The sequence below is a fragment of the Musca autumnalis genome, unplaced genomic scaffold, assembly GCF_047663935.1.
Source record: "Musca autumnalis isolate F117 unplaced genomic scaffold, ASM4766393v1 scaffold_2, whole genome shotgun sequence".
Lineage (NCBI taxonomy): Eukaryota > Metazoa > Arthropoda > Insecta > Diptera > Muscidae > Musca > Musca autumnalis.
Genome location: NW_027411755.1, coordinates 264,651,344 through 264,675,632, shown reverse-complemented (window position 1 = coordinate 264,675,632; position 24,289 = coordinate 264,651,344). Strand labels below are relative to the sequence as shown.

The 24,289-nt window shown below is 36.9% G+C and overlaps 1 protein-coding gene across 23 annotated transcripts in view; it reads left to right on the top strand.

Annotated features, from left to right (window-relative positions):
* The window catches only part of Msp300 (Muscle-specific protein 300 kDa), a 278,320-nt gene extending 254,031 nt beyond the window's left edge, over positions 1 to 24,289 (top strand). For 15 of the 23 annotated variants that reach the window (XM_073964864.1, XM_073964853.1, XM_073964842.1 and 12 more), the window contains 9 exons: positions 68 to 7,807; positions 11,328 to 11,633; positions 15,473 to 15,730; positions 16,879 to 19,883; positions 20,210 to 20,245; positions 20,708 to 21,334; positions 22,616 to 22,757; positions 23,056 to 23,132; positions 23,934 to 24,289. In XM_073964864.1, coding sequence (XP_073820965.1) covers positions 68 to 7,807; positions 11,328 to 11,633; positions 15,473 to 15,730; positions 16,879 to 19,883; positions 20,210 to 20,245; positions 20,708 to 21,334; positions 22,616 to 22,757; positions 23,056 to 23,132; positions 23,934 to 24,174 — 12,432 coding nt within the window. In that variant the 3' untranslated portion in view covers positions 24,175 to 24,289. Of the gene's footprint in view, positions 1 to 67; positions 7,808 to 11,327; positions 11,634 to 15,472; positions 15,731 to 16,878; positions 19,884 to 20,209; positions 20,246 to 20,707; positions 21,335 to 21,723; positions 21,777 to 22,615; positions 22,758 to 23,055; positions 23,133 to 23,933 lie in introns of all 23 variants that reach the window. The other 8 variants (XM_073964861.1, XM_073964863.1, XM_073964862.1 and 5 more) reach the window with 5 other exon arrangements.

The window sequence follows — 24,289 nt, the reverse complement described above, 5'->3', positions numbered from 1 at the left end:
TTTTTTTAATTCAGTAACCAATAATTGAATCCACCCTTATAAATAACCTCTAAAATTTTTCCCATAGAGCGCTGTACATGGTCAAAAGAAACGCACCCAAGAACTTGAAGAATACCAACAACATTTGACCACCATTGAACAGTGGATCCGTGAAGTTACCCAAGAACTAAAAGATTTGGAATTGACGCCAGACAGTCCAACGGACGAACCTACTCTGAAATTACACGTTGAAAGGAGTCAAAATCTATTGCGTACCTTGAAAGAAAGGCAACAATCATTGGAAGACTTGACGGAAAAAACAAAACCTCTTTTGGCTCATGAAGATGTTGCCCCAATGGCCAATAGTCTTATTGAACAATTGCAATATGTCATTACCATATTGAGAGAACAGATTTCGGTGGCCACTAAACGCATCTTCACAATTGAAAATAGAATTGTGGAATTGAGAAGAACCAAAGAAGAGGAAGAACGCCGCAAGAGAATTCTCGAAGATCAGGCCATACAACCGCCTGTCAGCAAAGCTGTTGATGAATCTCTTGCCTCCAATGATAGCACAGTTGGCTCCAGCCCCATGCCAGAAGAAGAAGAAGTAGTACCCGCTGTCTATACTGTTGAAACCCAAACATCAGCCAGTTTGGAGAAACCTCAAGAGATTGTAAAGGAAAGTGCCACTGTGGAGGCTCAAACTAGTTTGCCCCTAGTGGAATTACCTAAAGATGTGGAAACTGTCGAAATGGCCATGCAAACACAAAAGGAAGTGAAACCCACTGAAAACATTACCATAACTCAAATTACACAATTTGGCCAGGAAACTATTAAAATCGATACTGTGCCGAATGTCGAGATTCCCGAGCAACAAGAAAATGTTGAAATTGAAGCTCGTTACCATCAAAAGCCTCAGGGCGATATTGAGAGATCCACTGAGTTGGTATTGAAAAATGTGCCATCGACATTCGAAACCACATTTGTGGAGCCAGATGAAACTACCACTGAAGTAGTGGTTGGTCCCGATGGTACCAAACACATTGTTCTCAAAAAGGTTACCCGTAGTCGTCAAGAAATTGTACAACAACAACAGGTTAGTACCATTGCCACTGTTACCGATGCTGAAGGCAATATTCAAGTCCAGTCTACAGATCAAATTAATTTGGAAAATATCCAAACGATCGATACCACCGGAGATGACAAACAGGGTTATAGTACTGTTGTTACCCAACAAACCCGTGGTACTTTGGTTGATGGCTCCAATCCTGATGCTGTGGTTATTAAGGAGTTCGAAACACCACCTGAAGTTGTTAAATACGAAGAAGTTCGTGAAGGTGGTGAACCACAACAAATCCAACTTGCTACAGGAGAAGGTGTAAATCAAAGCACCATTCAAGCCATTGTCCAGCAAGTAACAAGGAAAATTGTTCGTAAAACACGCAAGATCATCAAACGGATTGTCATCATTGATGGCGTGGAACATGTTACCGAGGAAGTGGTTGAAGAACCTGAAGAAATTGAGGTTACCGAAGAGGAAATTCCACCAGAGGTCAATGTCAACATTATACGCACTGTGAACGGCAAAGTGGTTAGCGAAGAGGAGTTCATCCGCTTGACCCAAGAACCTGGAGTTGTTATACAGGAAATTTCCACCGATATGACAGATGCAGGACCTCAGCCAGCTGCACAACAGGTATTTGATATTGATTCCACTACTATTACCACCACAACCACTCAAAAGACTCCAACCACAAAACACGAAACACAACTACAACAGCCCATAGCTGAAACTACAGAAACAACAACAACAGAAACTTCAGAAAGTCCTATCCATGAAGCACCAGTAGAAATTGTTGACTTGCCTGCACCTAAAGTAGAAATTGAGAAAGTTGTCGAAACCACCGTAGTTGAACAGCCAGATCGAAAAGAAGTCGAACCATCAACAATCAGTTCCAATGTTTCAGTCCAACTAGTTGAACAGCAGCAACAGAAAGAGGAGGAGGAACCTATTGTGGAAGATATCCACGATATATGGCCGGTAAAACATCACCTACAGCCCACAGATATTGAATTCTCTCAACACACTGAAACACCAGCTGTGCCAATTGTCTCGGAAACTACATCAAACTCCAGCGCTGAACCCATTTGGCCTGTGAGTGAAGAAACTGGTTATCCAGTTTCATTGGAAAAATATGAATTTGAAAAGACTATTGAGCATGAAGAGATCCCAGTTCAACAAACCGCAGAAACGACTTCTGTCACCACAACTGAGGAGAAGATTGACAGTCATCCAATTGAGGTTGTGGAGCCCGAACAAACTACCACTTCAGCTGTGCTAGAAGAAGAAAAGGAAACACAGCCCATTGAACCGGAAACTACAGCTACTCTAGTTACTGTTGTTGAAGAGAAGAAAGAAACTCATCCAATTGAGGCTGTGGAGCCCGAACAAACTACCACTCCCGTTGTTTCAGTCGAAGAAAAGGAAACAAAGGTTATTGAACCAGAAACCACAACTACTGTAACAACCACCACAGTTACTGTTGTGGAAGATAAGAAAGAAACTACAACTCTGCCAATTTCATTCGAACAATTGGCAACTGAAACCCCCAAGGAAGTCTTGGACCAATTCCTCCAAAGTGAACGACAAGAACATACTCCACTTGCTGACATTAAACCCGTCGAGGTTGTTCCAGAAGATTCGTCTGATGTACCATCTGAGACACCAAAGGATGCGTTAGCACAATTCCTTGAAAGTGAAAGGCAACAGCCAATGGTTAGTGAAATTAAAGAATTGGAAGATCTCCCAGAACAATTGCTCCAGACCGAAAAACAAGAAGCTACTCCACTTGCTGCTATTAAACCGACAGAAGTTGCTTCAGAAGAACAAACTGAGACACAAAAGGAAATCTTAGAACAGCAACCAATGCCAGCTAGCGAAGTTGAAGTATCTGAAGTTCTCCCAGAATCATCTGAACCCCAACACGTCGAAACTTCACCCGGTAAGGCAACCATTACCATTGTGAAAACTACTGTGGAAACTACATTGCCAGGCATGCAGAAACCCATTGCTGAAGCTGAAGAAATTTCCCACATTATTACACGTGGAGATCAGCCACCAGATGAGGCGCTCCCTGAAAGCAGTTTAGAAACCGAAGTATCCACCGAAGATCCATTCATGGTGAAACCAAGTGAAGAAAAACCAAAATTAGATATCAAATCTACAACACAATTGTTTATCACCGGAGAAGCCACTGCTTCGCCCATCACCATGACAGCACCTTCCATTGAACGTAACGGTTCGAGTGTTCTAAAGGTTGTAATGGCCGAGTCTGAAGATTCACGTCCAACGGCTACTGGTCAACCTAAGGTAACCATGACCATCATTGAAACCGGTAAGGTTCCAATTGCCTCCGATGACGATGAGGATGACACCAAACGAAGTAAAAAGAAAAAGAAGAAGCCGAAACCGACGCAACAAATAGAAGAGCCAAAAGAAGAAGTTGAAGAATCTCCAGTTGCCGAAATCGCAGCTGAAGAGCCAATTGTACCAGAACCTGAGGAAGTATCAACAGTTTCTGAAATTGGTTATGAGCCCGAAACCACAACAATCGACGAAGACAGTGAAGATGATAGCGGTAAAAAGAAAAAGCTCAGCAAGAAAAAGCAACCCATCAAGGCCCCTGCTGATGATGACAGTCATGTACCACTCTCTTCGCTGGAATATGATGCAAGTTTGCCTTCTGAAAGTTTGGAGTCTGAGGGTAAAGTTTACCAAGAGACCGTACAAGAACTAAGTCCAGAAAGTGAAGCTTCCAGTATATCTGTTGAGACAACGGTGCGTGTTGTAGAAGAAGCTGTTATTACTCCTGAATCCGATTCACCACGTGAGCCTATAAAAGAAATAGTCGTACCCGTGGATGTTGTTGAATTGACCTATGTTCAAGACGAGCAACAACAGACCACTCCTCGTGAGGAACCCAAGATTGTAGAAGAAAAGATTGAAATCGAAAAAGATGTTAAGGAAATTCAGACATCACCACGTCCTGCTGTCGAAGAGATGAGCCAACAAACCAGCTTGGAAATTGTACCCGATAACAAGGAAATGGAATCTCAAACTATTATCATCGATGTCAACGAAACCGAAGTTCAAACAGAAAAACTAGAACAACCTTTGGAAGAGACCGCACAGAAGGAAGCTCCTACTCCAGTTGAAACAGCTTCGGAAGAAATTCAAACTGAAGAAACAGAGAAACCTGAAACTAGCCACACCTTCAGTCAAACTGTTGTTATTTCCACTCTTGAAAAGGAATTGCAAACAACACCTAGAGATTCTCCACGCGAACCTCAGGTATCTACGGCTGATGTAATTAACCCACTGGTTAGAGAGTTAATTGATGATGTCGCTATTGAATTGCCTGAACCTAAGATTGAAACCTCCGAACAGTTTACTCTTACCGAGGAAAAGCCAGTGCATGAGACATATGTTCAGACATTGACACCAGAACCTCAAGAAATCGAAAAGCTTCCTGTTGAACAGAAAGAACAACAAACATCGACATTGGAGCTCATCTTAACATCCACAACCGATAGCCAAACATCACCTCGTGAAGAACCTTCGAAGATCGTTGAAATTGCTCCCCCCTCAGAAGATTCATCACTCTCTTCCAGCGAACCTTATAACTTGGAAATACAGACAACAGTTACAATACCAGCAGATTCAGATACATCTGAGGCTCAGCCTGTGGTTTATGAACACACCGAAACTATTGAATTGCCCAAGAAAGATAAGAAATCACAAAAGGTGGAGGAAGAAGATGTAAGCGAAGACATTCCCGAGGTTAATGTTCATGTAGAAATCGATGATTCTCATGGTATGGAACCTAAGATTACTGTCCAACCTGGCGATGCGAAGAAGCCACAAACAGTTCAATTGCAAATCACCAAAACTACAGTCATTGAACAGTTCCCCGATTTGCCAGCCCATGTAAGCGAACAGAATAAGGTCAGCATGACAGGCCAACAAACATCCAAGCCACGTTCCAGACCAACATCAACTGTGACCATTGAAGAAGTCACCTCCCCAATGGAAGAAATTGCTGTGCCCATAACTCCTGGACCAGATAACGAGGACGACAGCATTCGCCACGAGGAAAGTATTTGGATTAATGCTGCAGCAAATATTCCCAAAGAACAGCCCGCAGCTAAGGATGCTTCACAAGCTCTGATTATGTCCGAAAGCCTTTTGCATTATCCAGGTCAACAGACAATTATTATTGAGCGTCAAGATCCCTGGAAGGAAGCAAAACAGTCGATTGGAGGTCGCATGAAACACCTCAAAGAGGCTGAGTCCCACCAGACCCCATTAAGCAATGTTCTACATTTAGCCACACTCTCACAACAAATCAAGGAAGTTCCCTTGGAACAGAGAGTTCAAGAAGTTAACGAGAGCTTGACTGACTTGGAGAAGGCTTTACACGATGGCAATGAAAAGGTTATACAAACAACCGTTATAACTGTAATTGAAAAGATTTCCACCTGGTTGGAGACAATTGAATATCGGGTATATTTGATTCGCCAACAAACCAATGACGGCCCATCCGAGGAGAAGGTCAAGAACTACAACGAACTCAATGACGAGTTGAACATCATTGGCCAGAGTGTAAATCATTTGGAAAGTCAACTTGGCAAATCGGATACCCTAAAACAACCCGAAGTTCAGCAGTGTGTTGATGCCCTAAAAATGCACGTTAGTGCTGTCCAAGAAAAGACACACGATAACCAGGATCAAGATATCAAGGATCTTGAGAAGTGGAACAACTTTGTGGTATTGGTACATCGCATTTCAGGTCTGCTGGAAGATTTGCAGGAACGCTATGAGACCATTGTCAACCAAGATGGAACCCTAAAACAAAAACTGTCAGCCCTGGACGAATTGGAATCACAAAATAATTCCACTCTCAGTCAAATTGCTCAGCTTATGTTGAATGCTCGAGCTTTCCAGAGAGATTTCCCTGGCAAAAAGGTTCCACAAGATATCTACACTGCCCATGAGGCTTGTCGCAACATAAACAATAATATTATTGCCGAAAGAGATCGCCTCTTACAGTTACAAGCCTTAGCCGATGAATATGAGCAGACCTTGAAAGAGTTCACCAACATTACCGTCTTGGCCGACAAATTGGTCGAAGGTCCCATTGTGACCAGCAGTTTGGAACAGTTGAATAATGAGGTCCAGAAACATCGTAAATTCTTTGTCAACCTCAGCCACTGTCGTGCCATGCTTGAATCCCTTGAAGAGAATATTGACAGTGAGACCAGAGAAAAGCATTCCGAACTACACAAAGAGCTTTACAATAGAGCAACAGTTCTGTTGGAAAAGGCTTCGGAAAGATCATCTAAATTGGTACAAGCGGCATCGAAGTGGACCGTCTTAGAGAAGGGCATGAAGGATGAACTACAATGGTTACAAGTGGCTCAGCAAAGAGTTCCCGATTTATCGGCTGTTACATCCGCAGACTATGACCAATACACTACCCTCTACCAATCATTGAGCCAGGATATCTCTCATCACTACGTCAAGATGACCCACATTTCAAATATTGCCAATAAATTGCAAGAATTAATACAAGCTCCCAATTTGGTGGAGGAAACCAATGAGGCTTTGATAGTCCTGCTCAAATTGCGTGAGGAGGTGTCGGTTTATTTGCATCGCTTGCTGGTGTTCAAGGATATCTGGACACAATATGTCAATCAAACCGATAAGATGGAGACATTTGTGCGTGATAGTGAAAAGGAGTTGAAGAAAATTCAAATTCCAGAATATCCATTGGAGCAACCGATCGAACATATGAGGCAATTCTGGGAAATCAAGGCTCAATTTGAGATGCACAACAACATACGCACTGAGGCTGGCAATAGTTTTGAGAAGTCACTGCAAGTTATACCTCTGGCCGATGAAATGCTGCAACGGCAATTCCATGCCCAATTGGAGGATAGATGTAATATCCTTGCCCAGGACATTGAACGTATACAAAATCAAATTGTACAATCTCTGTCCTCGGAAGATGTAGCTCCCGAAGATAAACTGAAATTGGTTGAGCGCGAGTTGCAAGAAATCTATTTGACCATGACCAGCATGAAGGGTGTCATTAAAAATGACGAAGAGCTTAGCCTGTACATTGAAAGGTTGCAGGTGCTGCGCACACGTGTCGGCTTCATAGGCAATGAATTGGGCAGAATTGGTTTGCAGGAACCTGCAATTGAACCTGAGAAAGTGGGTGAACTTTTTGCCCTCTCACACAAGATCACCACACAAATTGCCGAGGAACTTGAAGGAGCCGCCGTACTCAAACAACAGCTGCAGGCCATTCAAGAGGGCATATCCAATCTACGTAAACACCATGCAAAACTCTCGGTCATTCTTGATGAATGTGAAAGTGCCGAAAAGTTGGGAAGCGATGCCATCGAAAAGGCCGTTGTCGATTGCCAATCGGTTGGCGATGATTTAATTGGCGCCTGGCAGGAGATTATGCGTATACGGCAAATGTTGCACACGCTGCCAATGCGTTTGAAAATGTCGGTGTCACCGGTTAAATTGGAACGTGATATCTCACAATTACAGGACGATCACGCATTCCTTGAGAGCAAATGTACCAATATTATGACAATATTGCGTAATCGCTTGGCTCTGTGGATGCGTTACGAACGGCAATTGGAACTGGTGCACAATTCTGTGCAGGAGACCGATTTTATGATGGAGTTGTTGAAGGTCCATGGACAAGTCGATTACGAGCGCTTACGTAAGGCCACTGAACGTCTAGAGGTAAGTGGAAAAGCATAGAAAACAGTTATTCGTTTTCGAATATGGGGCATTTTCAAGTATTGTGTGGTATACATGTGCCATTTTTTATTGTTTTATTTTTTAATTAATTGATGCCACCGATATGATTTAATTTCTTATCGTCGTCGTCGCCGAATGCTAATCAATTACCTGACCTAAGACAAGCCCTTGTTTATCTTTTCAAAACGTTGTTTGTTGTGATAATAAAACGGCAAAATGCCATTTTACCTACATACTTCCGTTTGTGTTTATCAGCCATCCACAATGTGGGTGAAATGGTTCGCGAAAAGCCAGCCAGATAAAAACACTCCTTTTTCACGTTTGTTAGTTATCCCGATTATATCCGGTACCTGCCTACCACTCTCGAGTTGTTTTTCTTTTCTATTTGAATTTCCTCAATATTGTTGTTAATGACCTTATTTTTTGTTTAACACTCGAAAACATACAGCGCGGCATACGGACATAACAAATGACATATGGATGTATTTACTTTGGAAATAAACAAGTTATTTTCGTTAATCGTTACATATGGCACAGTGTTTTCGAAAATGTAAAATAAAAAATAAATGTATTAAGGTAGTCCAAATGCATGAAAATTGTTTCAAATTTATAAAGAAATACACCATTTTCACATGTAATTCGAATAATTTCAGTTGAAATTCGAAACATTTCACATTTAATTTGAGAATTCCGATTGAATTTCGAATTATTTAATTTGTAATTTGAGAATTACATTTGAAATTCGAATTATTTCATTTATAATTTGTATTTGTTCATTTGTAATTTGAATTTTTCCATTTGTATTTGGAATTACAAATCAAACACATCGATTTACAAATAGTAAAATTCGAATTACAAATGGAAAAGTTCGAATTACAAATTAAATAAATCGAATTACAAATGAAAAAAAATATTAACGTAGACCAATACATGAAAATTGTTTCAAATTTTTAAAGAAATATACCATTTTCAGATGTAATTCGAATAATTACAGTTGAAATTCGAAACATTTCACATGTAATTTGAGAATTCCAATTGAATTTCGAATTATTTAATTTGTAATTTGAGAATTTCATTTGAAATTGGATTTATTTCATTTATTCGATTTATTATCATTTGTAATTCTAAATTTTTCCATTTGTAAATTAATTTTTTTCATTCGGAATTACAAATCAAAAACTTCGATTTACGAATAGAAAAATTCGAATTACAAATGGAAAAAATCGAATTACAAATTAAGTAATTCGAATTACAAATGAAAAAAAAAATTATTAACATAGACCAATACATGAAAATAGTTGCAAATTTTTTAAAAAAAAATACACATTTTCACATGTAATTCGAATAATTACATTTGAAATTCGAAACATTTCACATGTAATTTGAGAATTCCAATTGAATTTCGAATTATTTAATTTGTAGTTTGAGAATTTCCATTTGAAATTCGAATTATTTCATTTATAATTTGTATTTGTTCATTTGTAATTCGAATTTTTGCATTTGTAATTTCAATTGTTATATTTGTAATTCGAAATTTTTCATGTGTAATTTAATTTTTTTCGTTTGAAATCAAAAACTTCGATTTACAAATAGAAAAATTCGAATTACAAATTAAATAATTCGAAGTACAAATGAAAAAAAAAAATATTAACGTAGACCAATACATGGAAATTGTTTCAAATTTTTAAAGAAATCCAACATTTTCACATGTAATTCGAATAATTTCAGTTGAAATTCGAAACATTTCACATGTAATTTGAGAATTCCAATTGAATTTCGAATTATTTAATTTGTAATTTGGGAATTCCACTTCAAATTTGAATTATTTCATTTATAATTTGTATTTGTTCATTTGTTATTCGAATTTTTTCATTTGCAATTTCAAATTTTATATTTGTAATTCGAAATTTTCCATTTGTAATTTAATTTTTTTCATTTGAAATTACAAATCAAAAACTTCGATTTATAAATAGAAAATTTCGAATTACAAATGAAAAAATCAATTTGTAAATGAAATATTTCGAATTTTAAATGGAATTCTCAAATTACAAGTGAAATGTTGAATTTCAAATGAAATAATCCAATTACATCTGAAATTCTTCGAATTACATATGAAAATGGTGTAGTTAACATTTTGAAAATAGTAGATTCTTGTACGTTCGGAAATAAAACAAATATTTCCTAATAAATCTTTCATTATAATCCTTTTTCTACAACTGATCCTGAAAATGCATATGGCTTAACAAGTCAGAGAATCCAATTTGATCTTCGCAGGAAAATTTTATCAGAATTACATTTTTATGAAAATCTATTTAGGATTAGGAATTCTATTGGAAAATCATTGTACTGCGACTTCTTCTACAAACTAATTTTAATCTTGGAATTTCATAGATAGACTAATCTGCCTAATTTTCGAAACGAATTTTCCCTCCGCAACCACTGTGCTCAACGAGTTTTGGGTAAAGTAAATATCGCAGCGATAAACACATTGAATATTGGCGATATGTCCAACTCGAAAATATGTTAAATCGTGAAAATCTAAAAGGCAAACATTAAACTCACAACAAATGTTTTTTTAAGAGATTTTTGGGTAAAACTAACCCAGTTGAGATTCATGTTTGTCGATATGCATGTTGTTGTTGCGGATGATGTGCGTATGTGGACAGAGACATTAGGTCGTCTATGCATGCATGTCTGCCTGGTCATAGGTGGCAAATAGAATGAGACTTATTAAATTTACAAAACCAACAACAATGTGACTTAGGTAGTCTGAATGACCACCATTCACTTTAATATGGTCATTGGCCGTTATGGGCAGCCGGTTGGCGAGTTGGGAAGACCTATAAGTAACTATGACCAAATAAAAACATGAAGTAATTAGTTGTCAGCGGTAGATGAAGTAACACCAAAAACGCACTTGCTTAAATTTTCTTCTTCGTTGTAATTATTTATAATAAATTCGTAAAGATTAAACATATACAACATACGCGGAGTAGCGGTGACAACAACAACAACAACAACAACAACAACATCATCATCATCATCATCATCATTTCTTTTTACTTATACACCAGTTGTGGGGATTGCGATAACAATACCACCGGCTACATGCTACATAATTCGTTTACAACTGCCTCGGGAAAATAGCGCCAAAACCGTTGAGAGAACGAGTGTGACAAACCAAAATAAGTGTTCGTTTTTTTTACGAGAGTGACTAGGAAAGCCCTAAGTCGTTTAGTTAATACAAAACTTGCGGACAATAAAGACGTAAATGAGTGGTCTCGGTCGGATTTAGTGTAAATCGTTTAACACAAAAATGAAACGAAATTTTTAACTGAAATTAAGAAGAAGACGTTGATAAGTTTTCAAACAAAAAAGTATGTGAAAGAGTGTTGGCAAATGTATACCACCCACAATTTGAAAATGTTTGCTTTATAAAATAATTAAAAAAAGTTTAAATTAATAAAAAAAATATTCCACTTTTCTTCTCTACAAACAAAAGGGACTCGCTGGTGATTTACAAAATCGCGAGACTTTGTTAGATGATTTACAGACATCGGCAAAACCTCTAATCGAAACTTGTGATGTTCAGATAGTTGAGCAAATCGAATCAGCCGTCCAAGAAGCTGTCGTAGCCTGGAATGATACATCCGATAATCTACAGAGTTTATGTACACGTTACCAACGTGCTGTAGAACTTTGGCATAAATATCATAACGCCTCAGCTCAAGTCAAGGAATATATTGAACAACAAATGGATACGGTGAAGACCTTCAAACAACCCATGGAATCAATGCAACATGCCAAGGTAAGTTCCACAAAACAAAAACAACAAAAAAACACAACTTTTATTTTACAACAAAAACGAAAGTCAAGAAAACTTTTACGCACCCAAAAGTAGGGTATTGGGGGTGGGGGTTAAAAAAACATATGTATGTTGGGATTGTTGATGTTGATTCACTTTTTTCTTGGATTGCCAAGAATTCTTATCAGCCACTGAGCTAACCATCAACCCACACAATAACAGTAGTAGTTGAGAACAAGAATTATTGTTTAAATCTTCAAGAATTCTGTCACTTGCTAAAGAAAACAAATGGAAGCTTATCATTTACATTTTTTTTGTTCATAACTCATTTTTTGTTTGTTTTTGATTTAAATCAGAAAGAATGGAAAAAAACGTTTCCTCAAACAAAACGATAAACATGTGAAATATGCTATAGAAAGTGAAATCAATTTTAAGTTATTAAAAAGACCGACCTGAATTGCATGAAAATCCTAAAAACCTAAATTTGTCAAAATCCTAAATTTGTCAAAAACCGCTTTCCAAGTCGTACGTAACTTATTCTGCAATTCCCTTTACATCAATTTGCTTCAGTTTGCTTCTAAACGTTGTTGTTATCTACATACATACATATGTACATGTAATTACGATATTGCTGCAATTAATCGAAAAATTAAATAACAATTTTCGAACTCATTTCAGATATTTTTGGGTTAGCAATTGTGACTTTTTCTGATTATTTCCTACTTTAATTTGTTTTTGTTAATAATGTATGAGCACATGGTACACTGAGATGAAAAACGTGTTACAAATATAGTGAAACGAAGATGAACATTGCAGCGAAATGAACATCCGACCCATATTGAGAGGAAATAATGTCACATATGGTTCCCAAAAACTCAATCAAAGCCAGAATCGCTGAATTTTGAAATTAATTAGATTGCAGTAACACAAACACTTGTCAATAGTAACTTTACTTTTTTAATTTCAAGATACTACTACACCATTTTCACATGTAATTCGAAGAATTTCAGTTATAAGTCGGAACATTTCACTTGTAATTTGAGAATTCCAATTAAATTTCGCATTTCGTTTGTAATTTGAGAATTCCAATTGAGACACGAATTATTTTATGTATAGTTTAAATTTTTTTATTTGTAATTAGAATTATTTCATTTGTAATTCGTAAAACCAAGTATAAAACCAATGCAACCAAAAATGTTGTATTTTTTTGTTTCGAATTTCAAATGGAATATTTAAAATTACTCGTGTAATAATTAAAATTTCAAATGTAATAAATAAAATTTCAAATATAATAATTCGATTTTCAAATGAAAAAAATTCAAACTCCAAATTAAAAAGTTCGAATATAAATGAAATAATTCGAATTTCAATAGGAATTTTCAAATTACAAATGAAATAATTCTAAATTCTTATAATTAGTAACTTCTGGGTACCATTTTTACATACTTATAGCAGAAGATTTCTGATTTCATAAGATTTTTTTTAACCATTGAAATCTCTTTGACTATTTTTTACTCATTTTAATTACACTGTACAACACAAAAAATAATTACAAGATAATTCGACCAGATTATGAAAGAGGACCGAAAAAAAGAAGACACGTGTATCGGCGTTTTGAAAGTTTACGTCGGGAAGTAACCTAAATAGGCGTGGCAAGTTCCGCCCATTTCTACAGGTTTTGAAATATTCGACATCAGATTCCTTCGAATCCTTGCATTTTAGGTATAAAGTGTCTTTGGCAATATTACTGACAAAAGTACGGGGTATCTTTTTATGAAAAAAATTAACCCTCATGCGAGTCACTAAAGAGGTCTTTTTGGTCCCTTTTTTCAAAAACGTTTAAAAACTCCTTTAAAATGTGATCGTATCAGATCAAAATATTCTACAGAATTATTTGTCATAAAATTTTACTATAGGTCCCCGAATACACCAAAACTCTAAATCGTACCTAAACGCCAGGAATCTGCCAAAAGTAAAATCACGTTTTAGGGTTAATGTTGTACTTTATCTGAGATTATTAAGTTTTGTCCCACAAAACTTCATTCTAGATAGAAGACGTCAAAGACAAAAATAATCTCCATCAAATTTCAATAAAAGTCTCCGAATAAATAAAATATGAATTTGCAATATATATCAAGAAAATATATACATCAAGTTTGCCAACAAAACACCCAAATATTTTTTGAATACATTTGTTTTGTTGTTTTTTTTCGAGTTGATGCATGAAAGTAACATGAAATTTAGTTCTAGACGAAAGGTGTTAAAAGAAGAAATATTCTACTCAAAATTTCATTGTAAGTCCTAGAACAAACTAGATATCTGGGTAAAATACTTTGTTAAGAAAATGACGTTACAAAATTAGATATTATAGGTAGAAATTTTTTGTTATACTTTTAGACTCCTTATTAAAACTTATTCCATACTGAGTCAAAATCTCCTAAAATATCTCACTTTTTGGGGGTTGTGTCAAAAGAAGAAATGTTCCAAATCAAATTTCATTACGAGTCTCTGAGCAAAAGAAATTTGTAGCTATAATATTTAACATTTCCAGAATCTTTCGCTTTTTATATATGATTTAGGTCCATATTCCACCGTTTTTATTCACATTTTCGTTATCTGCGGTCACAAAATATATTTTATTGATGTTTTTTCATAATAAGTTCTTTCAGAAGGTTATGTGTGCTCGATCCAAACTGTTTTTGGAATATCTATGGTGAATATATATAGGGAAAATATTGGTAACCCAGATCGGACTTTGTAAAATTACGTATTTAGTGCTATAAACTAAAGTAACGTCATCAGGATAAGTCATAGGTTGCTGACATTGTATGTGAAAATGCGGGGGTGGTCTACCCCTATTATCCAGTGAATATATATCTGACATACGAGTCCTAACATCCATGAGTTTGACATGGTCCTAAATACCATAATGCTGGCAGCTATTCCTGCTCTGATCAAAGTGACTGATACCCGTGTCTTCTTTTTTTCGGTCCTCTTTCATAATCTGTGCGGGGTTTCTTGTAATTTTAAAAAAAGTTAGATTTTGTTGTACAGTGTTATTTTCTTATTTCTCTCAGTGCTTCAAAATCATTTTCCCCTTATTCAGTGTGTTTAAAAATATATAGTTCAACATCATGTAATCTAAAATGTTATGAAGAATTAATAATAAAAAAACAACAGAAAACACTTACACACATTAATATATTACAAACTAAAGCCCCATTGATATAGATACGCGGACATAAACTGATACGTATGTATTGACATATAACCCATGTGTAAATAACTACAAAATGTCATATATGACGAACGGAAACCAAACAACAACATACTACTCCAGTCGCACTGGCCCCACAAATCTCCACCCCTTTCACTCGCGACGCTTGGGGCATTAAGTTTTAAGTTAGGTGACTGACTTATAAGCGATGGTCAGTTAGTTCTGGCCATACGAATGCTAGCGTAAAAACAAAATCGATAATATTTTAATTAAATATGACACCGAATAAGAACAGAACGACAACAACAACAACAGCAACAATATAAATGCAATTGTAAGTCAAGTGAATGACATGTAAATAAAGTGAAAGAACCTGCTAATGCGATGCCAAAATATCGGTCACTTTCACTGTGTCTGTGAAATTTGGCAAATAAAGTATTTATAGCTCCTTTCGAGAAAAAGAAAGCTATTCACCGTGCATACGTAAAACGTACATGCTAAAACCCCTCTATTACAATACCTAATTTTAGCCATTAGGCGACCCACTTTTGGATTCATTTAATATTATTCTTTTAAGTTTTCACTGATTCAAACTTTATTTTTTTTTTCCTATTTCTATTTTAAGGCCTGTCAAGACAATCTAAACAACCAGGATGACAAACTGTTAGAGTTGCGCGATATGGTTTCAAAAATAGCCGCCGATATTGGTTTGGATGCCTCCAACTTTATGCATGGTGAATTGGAAGAACTTGGCCAACGTCTAGAGAACTGCAAGGAAGCCATTACAACATTGGCAAATGTTGCCGAGGCCCAGGAACGTGAACGCAAAGAAATCGAAAAGAATTGCACTGATGCCAAGGAATACTTTGCTAATGTGCGCCAGGTATGTGTGTTTGTGCATTCTATACTATTTGCTGTTTAATTACCAATAAATGGGCCTGAAATAGCAAAACAAACTAACGGTGTTTAGGCTAAACAACTATTAACCAGGCATAATTATTTAAGTGTTGAAAAAATGTTATGATTATAATTGGTTTGTTGTAACCAGGGTTCGGAAAAGCATTACCTTTCCCCTTGGAAAGACTTACAATTTTAATACATTCTTCAAGTAAAGTGAGCTTTGATGTTTTCCCCTAAATTAGACTTGAATAAAACTTGAATTTCTTTGTGATATCGCATAACAACGTGTCATGATTGTTTCCGAACCCTGACAACTGTTTTCGTTAATTATTATAGCCTTCTGCTTCGTAATGTGTTAGAACAACAAATTCAAAAACAACTTAAAGAACAAAACTTTCGTGAAAATTCTCATAACAATTTATTATTAAAGAATCGGCGGCGTTGGTTATTGAAGGGTGGGTGATTAAGGTATGGACATACTATTGAAGTTCAAACGAATAAACTTCTGTTGAAATTAAAAATAACTTGCGAATGAGAATAGCAAATATTCACCAGATATCACCTAAATCTTCAATGAAAGAATACTGTCATCATCAGCAATGCTGACGTCCATAGTCGTCTTTTATTGTCTGGCGATTACGAAATGTATTTGAAATACATAACCAAGCCCCTAACTGTGTAAGCCATGTAGGTTACTGATGCGTGGTCAGCGCTCATTATGACCACTACATATGTACATACATATGTGTGTGTGACATACACTCCTCCGAATAGAGGACATCAAATGAATTTTTCCCTACTTTTTTTGCTTTGCTCACTTCAACTTTGGCGTCTAACACGCACATGGCCAAACCACAGTCGCTCCCTTTCCACCGCTCATGGAATGTGGGAAGTTGTTGTTTGTTCCAATATTGATTTTTTTCTGCAAATTATGGATGAGGTCATTATCAGTCGTAGTAGTGGTAGTAGTAGAAAAAAAAATAAGATTCGAGCAGCAATATCAAGTGCCAAGTTTTTAGTATGCAAAACGCATTTGTTGCATAGACACATTTTGGCCGCCCAATAGCTTACTTAGTACGTAACTATTAGAAGACATTTTCTGATTTCCGTTCTTTTCCGTATTTCTTATAGGATATCAGTCAAGAATCCCGCACACCCAAAGAAAGCGAAGACCAGCTGAATATTCTAAGAAATCATTTGCAAACCTTGGCCCATACCGAAGAACAATTGAAACAATTGAGGGAACGTGAGTTAGACAACACGTTGCCCTTGGTGGAGAATGGCCAACAACGTGACGAAACCTCAATCATTGAGGTTTTGGAATTGTGGCAGAAAGTATTCCAGGATACCTTCCAGGAATATCATCGTCTATCCACTCGTTTGGTACGTTCGCAGAACTCAGCAGAGGCCTTCCGTTTGTGGCGTCAGTATTTACAACATGTTCAATCGTTCCTATCGTGTGCCATACCTGAAGACTACACTGCACTGAAGGAGCAACAACACCTTTGTGAAATCCATCAGAATCTGTTGGTGTCGCAGCAAAATGTTTTGGCCTCACACACAGAGGCTGAACAACAACAGGAACCTGAAGTTAGTGAGCAATTCAAACAGCTGACCAATATGCACAACGAGACACTGTCGCGTATTATGCAACGCAATGTAGAACTAGAACGTCGTATGGATGTTTGGAGCAGCTACAGACAAGACTTGCAAATTCTACTCGAGTGGTTAAAGGAGCGTGAGAAGGAACGTAATGCTCTCCAACTGAGATATATTCATCTGAAACGCCTCAACCGCTTGCAACAGCGCATGGAAATTCTCATCAATCAAATGCCATTTGGTGAGGAATTATGTGCCAAACTGAAAAATGAACAGCAGGAACTTACCAAATTCTGTGATGATGCCTTAGCCACCTCGGTGCGCATGGAACAGGCTTCTGTAGTGCAAAGGGTTAACAATCTCAAGGCTGCCTTGGAAACGTGGTCTGGATTCTTGACCAAAATCAAGAATTTAGAAAAGCAATACGAACAAAATGTGGCCGAAGTACAGAATCAATTGGGCGCCGCCCAACAATTGGTTACCAAGACTGAAGCAAATCTGCCAATCTCCCAAGAAGCCATTCAAGAATGCCTAGGCCAATTAAGAAATCAACGAGTGGTACTATCACAGTTGACACCTACTTTGGAGAGTCTCAATGTTCTGCAAGAGGAACTCAAGGAATGCATTAGCCCTCATGACATGAAGTCCATACGTCAATCAATTTGGATTTTGTGGCAGCAACACTCCGATATCGATTATGAACTGTCTACGCTAATCAATACCATAGAAGAACGGCTTATGCTTTTGGCGAACTTTAAGAACCGCTATGAACGCCTATCAAAATGGTTGGACAAATTGGAAGAACGTCTGGAACGTACATCCGACATTTCAGCCATGGCCAATCCCGAAGAGTTTGCCAAACAATTGGAAAAACAAATCAACACCGAACTTACACTGCGTGAAAGAGATCGTGAATGGCTATTGTCTTCGGCTCGTGAAATAATGGAATTGTATGCTGATCAAACACAACATGGCGAAGCCGTACGCTCGGAGGTCCAAGAGAAATCGGACACACTAATTGACAGATGGGATCGCATCAAGTATTTGTGTAAACAACGTACCAGTAAAATCAATGACCTCAAGATGACCTTGCAACGTTTGGAAGAACGCATTGCCCTTCTGCGATCATGGATGTTTGAAGTGGAATCGGAATTGGGTAAACCTTTAACATTCGATTCATATACTCCTCCCGTTATTGAGGCCAAATTAAAGGAACACGAGAAAATCCAACGCTCCGTGGAACAAAAGAGTAGCAATGTTGGAGAGGTTTTGAATCTGGTGGAAATGTTACTTAACGATGCTGACACATGGAGAGCTCATCTCAACACAGCCAATCTTGCCTTAGCCGCCCAAAACCTCGAAACCCGCTGGAAACATGTTTGCAGCCAATCGGCTGAGAGGAAACAACGTATTCTCACAGTGTGGAATATGCTGCAACAGCTGATCAAATTGACCACTGAACACAAGGCCTGGCTGCAAAACCAAGAGACTGAAATTACCGCTTTGGAACGTGATTTAAGTAAACTTTCCAAGGAACAGGTGCAGGATAGGCAACATGCCGTTGAACAAAAACTCAAGCAATTGGAAAGCCAAGAACCTAACCTCAAGCAATTGGAACAAATCTATGCAAAATTAACCTCCAGTTCGGGAGTGGATCCTGAAAACATTCAAAAGTTGACAATGCCCACAAAAGTAATGCTCACCAAGTGGAAGCAATTGAGCAGCAGGTGCCATGGCATTACCGATACAATTAATAAAGAACTGGCTTTGTATCGTGACTTTAAGAAGGCCCAGGATGAGGCCGTCCACAGCTTGGAAGTTATTCAAGGTGATATTGCCAAATTAACGGAAAATCCTCCCACGACACCAGAAGAAGCCAAGGATGCTTTGCGTAGAATCGATAGCTTCGAACGTAAACTGAAAAAGGTTGAAGCTCAAATTCAAAATGCTGACAAATTGGCTGGTGAAGCCAAGGGAAAACTGAAGAAACAAGAGGATCTAACTACCATCGTAACATTGTTGACACAATTGACAACACTGTGGCGTGAAGTTCAAACCAGGATAACTACAATTAAAACCGAATGGGTAACAAAGGCTGCTTCATTGGGTGCAGCAGCTGCTGAGGCTGCAATTACAGCCACAAGGGTAGGTGAAACGGATGCTGGTGTCCAAGTGGATACTTTATCCAAACGCAAATTGCGTAAAGCCCCCATGGCTCGCGAAACATCAATTACCGCTAAAGATGCCTACATCATGGAATTGGAAACGGCCATAGCAGAATGCCAATCAAATCTCAATGATCTACAGAAGACAATATGCGATCGTACCCGAAAACCAGGCCCTCAAAAGATGTCCAAACTCCTGGGTAATGCACAATCATCAACCGAATTGGTGAAACATTTGAGCCAACTGCTGTTGAGCGAATGCAATGCCAGCAAAGAAGATGCCCAAACCGAAACAGTGGCAGAGTTGATGTTACGTTACGCTACTCTACAGTCTCAATGGAAGGCGAGACAGCAAAGCGATCAAAATTCAAGGTAAGTTGTAATTCTACTTTAAACGTTTTGTAAAATATTCTTTTAAATGGTTTTGGTAAATTTTGTTTTAAATAAACTAACTTTGGACTTCTTTATGTTCTCTTTTTTTTGAAAAAACAATGCTTATCACATTCCCCAAATTACACACTTTTGTTAATAACAAAAATCATTATAACACTATCAACACCACCACCTGAACCACCACCCACAACAATGCGTTCACCTTTTGTCGTTTTTGTTGTACAATCTCAATAAAACACACCATCTATTGCCATCATCTCTGCCTTTAAATACGCTTTACGGCCTCAAATAAACAAAAAATGCAGCAAATTGCCAATTGCTTATAAATACCAATGTACACAGTAAGTTTCCAGTTATTTTAAGCACTCACCTAACCTATCATCCAATCATCCGTCCAAGTGGCACTAGACATAGGGTGTTCACGGAAAAAGGAATCGATCAGGACAATGAAAGCATTGCTGAAGCTGTTAAAGTTTTTTTACTTATTAAGTTATTGATTAACGACTGTCAAAATTGTTTCTTTTTTCGAACGGTCCATTAATTTCTTGTAAATTTAAAAAAAAAATCGGAGAATTGAAACAATATTGACAGCGTTCTAAAGATTACAAACTTTGTTATCGATTCCTTTTCTGTGTTCGTTGGACGAATTGTTATTTAGTTCGTTCACAACCCTATATGTCTGCTTTATTTGTTCGTGTCCTGGGGTTTTGGGTTATGGATTTAATACATATCTACATATATAACATTTATTATGGATTAATCTTGAATGCATTTTATTAATTTATTTTATCTTTCAATTATAGCGAGATCGGGCGACTAACATGTCCGCTCTGCACACAACGTAACTGGCAACAAATCGACAATGATCTCTGGCGTCTTGAACAATGGCTGCAATTCGCTGAAGGCACTCAAAAGGCCCAATCTGCCCCACCATCTAATATTGAATTGCTGGAAGATGTTGTCCAAGACCATCGTGAATTCTTGCTAGATCTGGAAAGTCACAAGTCGATTGTGAATTCCCTGAATGTGGTGGGTGATCATTTGGCCACCCATACCTTGGACACTGAAAAGGCCCGTCAATTGAGAGATCGCTTGCAACAGGATAATGAACGTTGGAATAATGTGTGCATTAATGCCACCAAATGGCAGGGTCAATTGCAAACAGCATTAATGGGTAATAGTGAATTCCATTCTATCATTGATGAACTTTGTGCTTGGCTGCAACAGACCGAAGCTAATATTAAGGCCTCGGAACCTGTAGATCTCACCGAAGATCGTGCCATATTACAAGCTAAATTTGAAAAATTCAAAGATTTACGTGGTGAATTGGAACGTTGTGAACCAAGAGTGGTTAGTTTACAAGATGCTGCCGATCAATTGCTCAAATCTGTTGAAGGTTCTGAGCAAGAGTCCACACACACATATGCAAGGTAAGTTATCTATATGCCGGAGCCTTAGGGCGGCACGATGAAAATTTTCTAAATGGGATTCAGCATAGAAATTGTAAATGTTTGTGTCTTGTTCTACTTGTATGCGTATGCGTGTGTATGTTTGTAGAATTGTGTAGAGTACTTGACATAAAATGAGTAATGGAAATGGAATTTCTATTGGAGATCAATTGAATTGTATACCAATGCAATGGGTTTCAGTAGTTCCATTTCTTAAACCTATCTGTACTGGTACTTATTGTAGTAGAAATTGTAGTCTTGAAAGTAATTTGTATTTCACAACTAAATATGGGATACCAGAGAGAATTTCGAGCCATTTACTATGAAATATTTTTTATTGAAATTTATTTTTTTTTAATTTACAATTCTAGGTTTTTTCTTCTTCTTCTATACGAAATTGTGTCGTAAAACGTCTGTATAACAAGTGATTGTTTTCTTTCTTTACGTTTATTATGTTGTGCAATTTTTGACCCCAACTACCCAATGCCCCTTTCTTTGCTTCTCAAAAGGGGAAAATCTGTTACAACACTAATTGACAGTGTTTCAAATTTTGACCATCATCTGTCTGTTCCTCCTTCTAAGAAAAGACTATGCCATAAAATATTAGTAATAGTGATCTCAGTTAGTGTCTTAGAGACCCCTTATGCCACATTACGTTACGGAGCCTAGTAGGAAAATTAAGAACTTTTGCATGTTTGAGGTTAAATCTAGTTTAGATCTGAGATCAGTGCCAATTTTTTCCCTTTTATATTTGTATGTATGTAGGTTTCTTTTCAATTCTATTACATTTTTCTTGCTTTTATATTCATAATTTAGGTCATTTCATAAAAATCTTCCACATTATTCTAGCATTTTGAGATGAACACAAACTGATAGAAAATTCTATGAGTGAACTCTGTGACCCCTGATCTCCAAATGCTTTTTCATGAAATCAATCTGCTCGAAACTAACTTAACCGAATCCATTTGAATTTTATATCTTGCATTTTCATGCATAACTCTCTTTGGAATGCTTTTTATGATCAACATCAAAATTTTATTAATACTCCTCATAACTCTCGTTACGTTTTGTTCACCCTGATTTCCAACAACCACTACAACCCACCAAAAAACTATCAATCAATCTACCAAACCCCTTTCGGCGATGTTATTTCATTTGATTTGCAATTTTTTTGTTTGAACTCGAAATTTTTTCGTCCGCCCATGCTAACCCCTCATTATCCTTAACCCTTGGGAGCTTTATAACTCATGCACTAAATTAAAGAACCCTTTCCAGATTAACCGACCTGAGACTGAGACTACAGTCGTTGCGCCGTTTGTCCGGCATTTACATTGTCAAATTGGGTGCCGTACTGGGTGTTGATGGTGACAATTTGGGTGTATCGTTGCATATGCTCTCAAATGAGGTAAGTTTTTGAATATCAGTATTGTAATTTGAGTTTAATTTTGAAAAACCTATTGTGAAGAATTTTTATTATTAACTATAATTTAAAGCACTGTGAGAATAAAATTAATTTTTGTATTTAAAAAAAGAAACAATGAAAATAAGTGAAATTGGTAACAATTTTTTTGTTCAACAAATTGAACTGTTGATGAAACCAATATGTATTGAGTATTTTTATTATTTTTATTTGTTGTTATAATTTTTAATTTATTTATAATTTTTGTTTTGTTTTCTTTTTATGATTTTTTTTCTTATAACAGCTTTTGGATCAATCTGTAACGACATTACCTTCTTCCTCTTCTATGCAGGCTGCCGCACCAAACACAGAAAATGCAAAGTAAATATTGTTGTCTTTGTAGTTGTAGTGTAGCATTTTAGTTTAGTTTATTCTTAATTTTGTAACGTAAAACTGTTGTGAATTTTTTAATATCAAAAAAAAGAAGCCCCTTTTTGTAGAAAATCATATTTTTTAAAGAAATGCACGCTGTAACTCACCCATTCCCTAAGTCGAATGTATAGAAGAAAAGCTTGTTTTTTTGGACAATTGTTTAGAAAATATATGCAGAGAATAGAATTCTTGAAATAACTGTATTTAGTGAAAAAATTGCCCCGTTTTTGATGTTGTACTGGACAGATTCATAGCTTTCAGCACTTAAACAGAAAGATAAGAATTTTGTAACTCACAAAACTTTGTTGAGGGTAGTATGCTCATCCAACCTCCATTATAAAGATCAATTTTAATTAACTATGAGTCTGATAAAGAACGACAAAAGCAATTTGTAGTAGTGGATCGTGCGAATATTATTACAAGTTAAGCTTTTCAAAGGAATTCAGCTTTAAAAAGTCCATCTTTAAAGTTTTAGACAATTAACAAATGCGTAAAAAGTTAAATGTAAAATAATGCAGCCTTTAATCTAAAATACATCGCTAAAAGCTGATAATTATGAATGTGTCCAATAACAAATGGTAAATTGTAATAAAGATCCCTTTATTATTGAAAACTGATTTATCTTCCCAATCTCTGCATACATTTTCATTTTTTGACTTAACAGTTCCAGTTTTGTTTTCGATTCTGTTTTCAATATAGCATTTTTTATTAATTTCTTTTATTTTTATTTAATTTTATTAAAATCTATAGCCAAACCGATGGCGATGCTGCCGATGGAGATGTCATAAATACCACCGTACTTGCCAGAGGCGCCAGATTCCTCGGACGTGTTGCACGTGCCTCACTGCCCATACAAGCGCTCATGTTACTGTTGTTGGGTGTTGCCACTCTTGTGCCCCACGGTGAGGATTATACCTGCATGTTCTCGAACACGTTTGCCCGTAGTCTAGAGCCAATGCTCTCCTATCCACATGGACCGCCACCAACATAGGTTATGAATAAGCCCCCATTTGCCCCCCATCCTCTTACCTAACTTGTCCCCTTCACTGTAATGAAATCTTTAAGAATCCCACTTAAATATAAGCTACAAAGAGAAAAAACAAAAA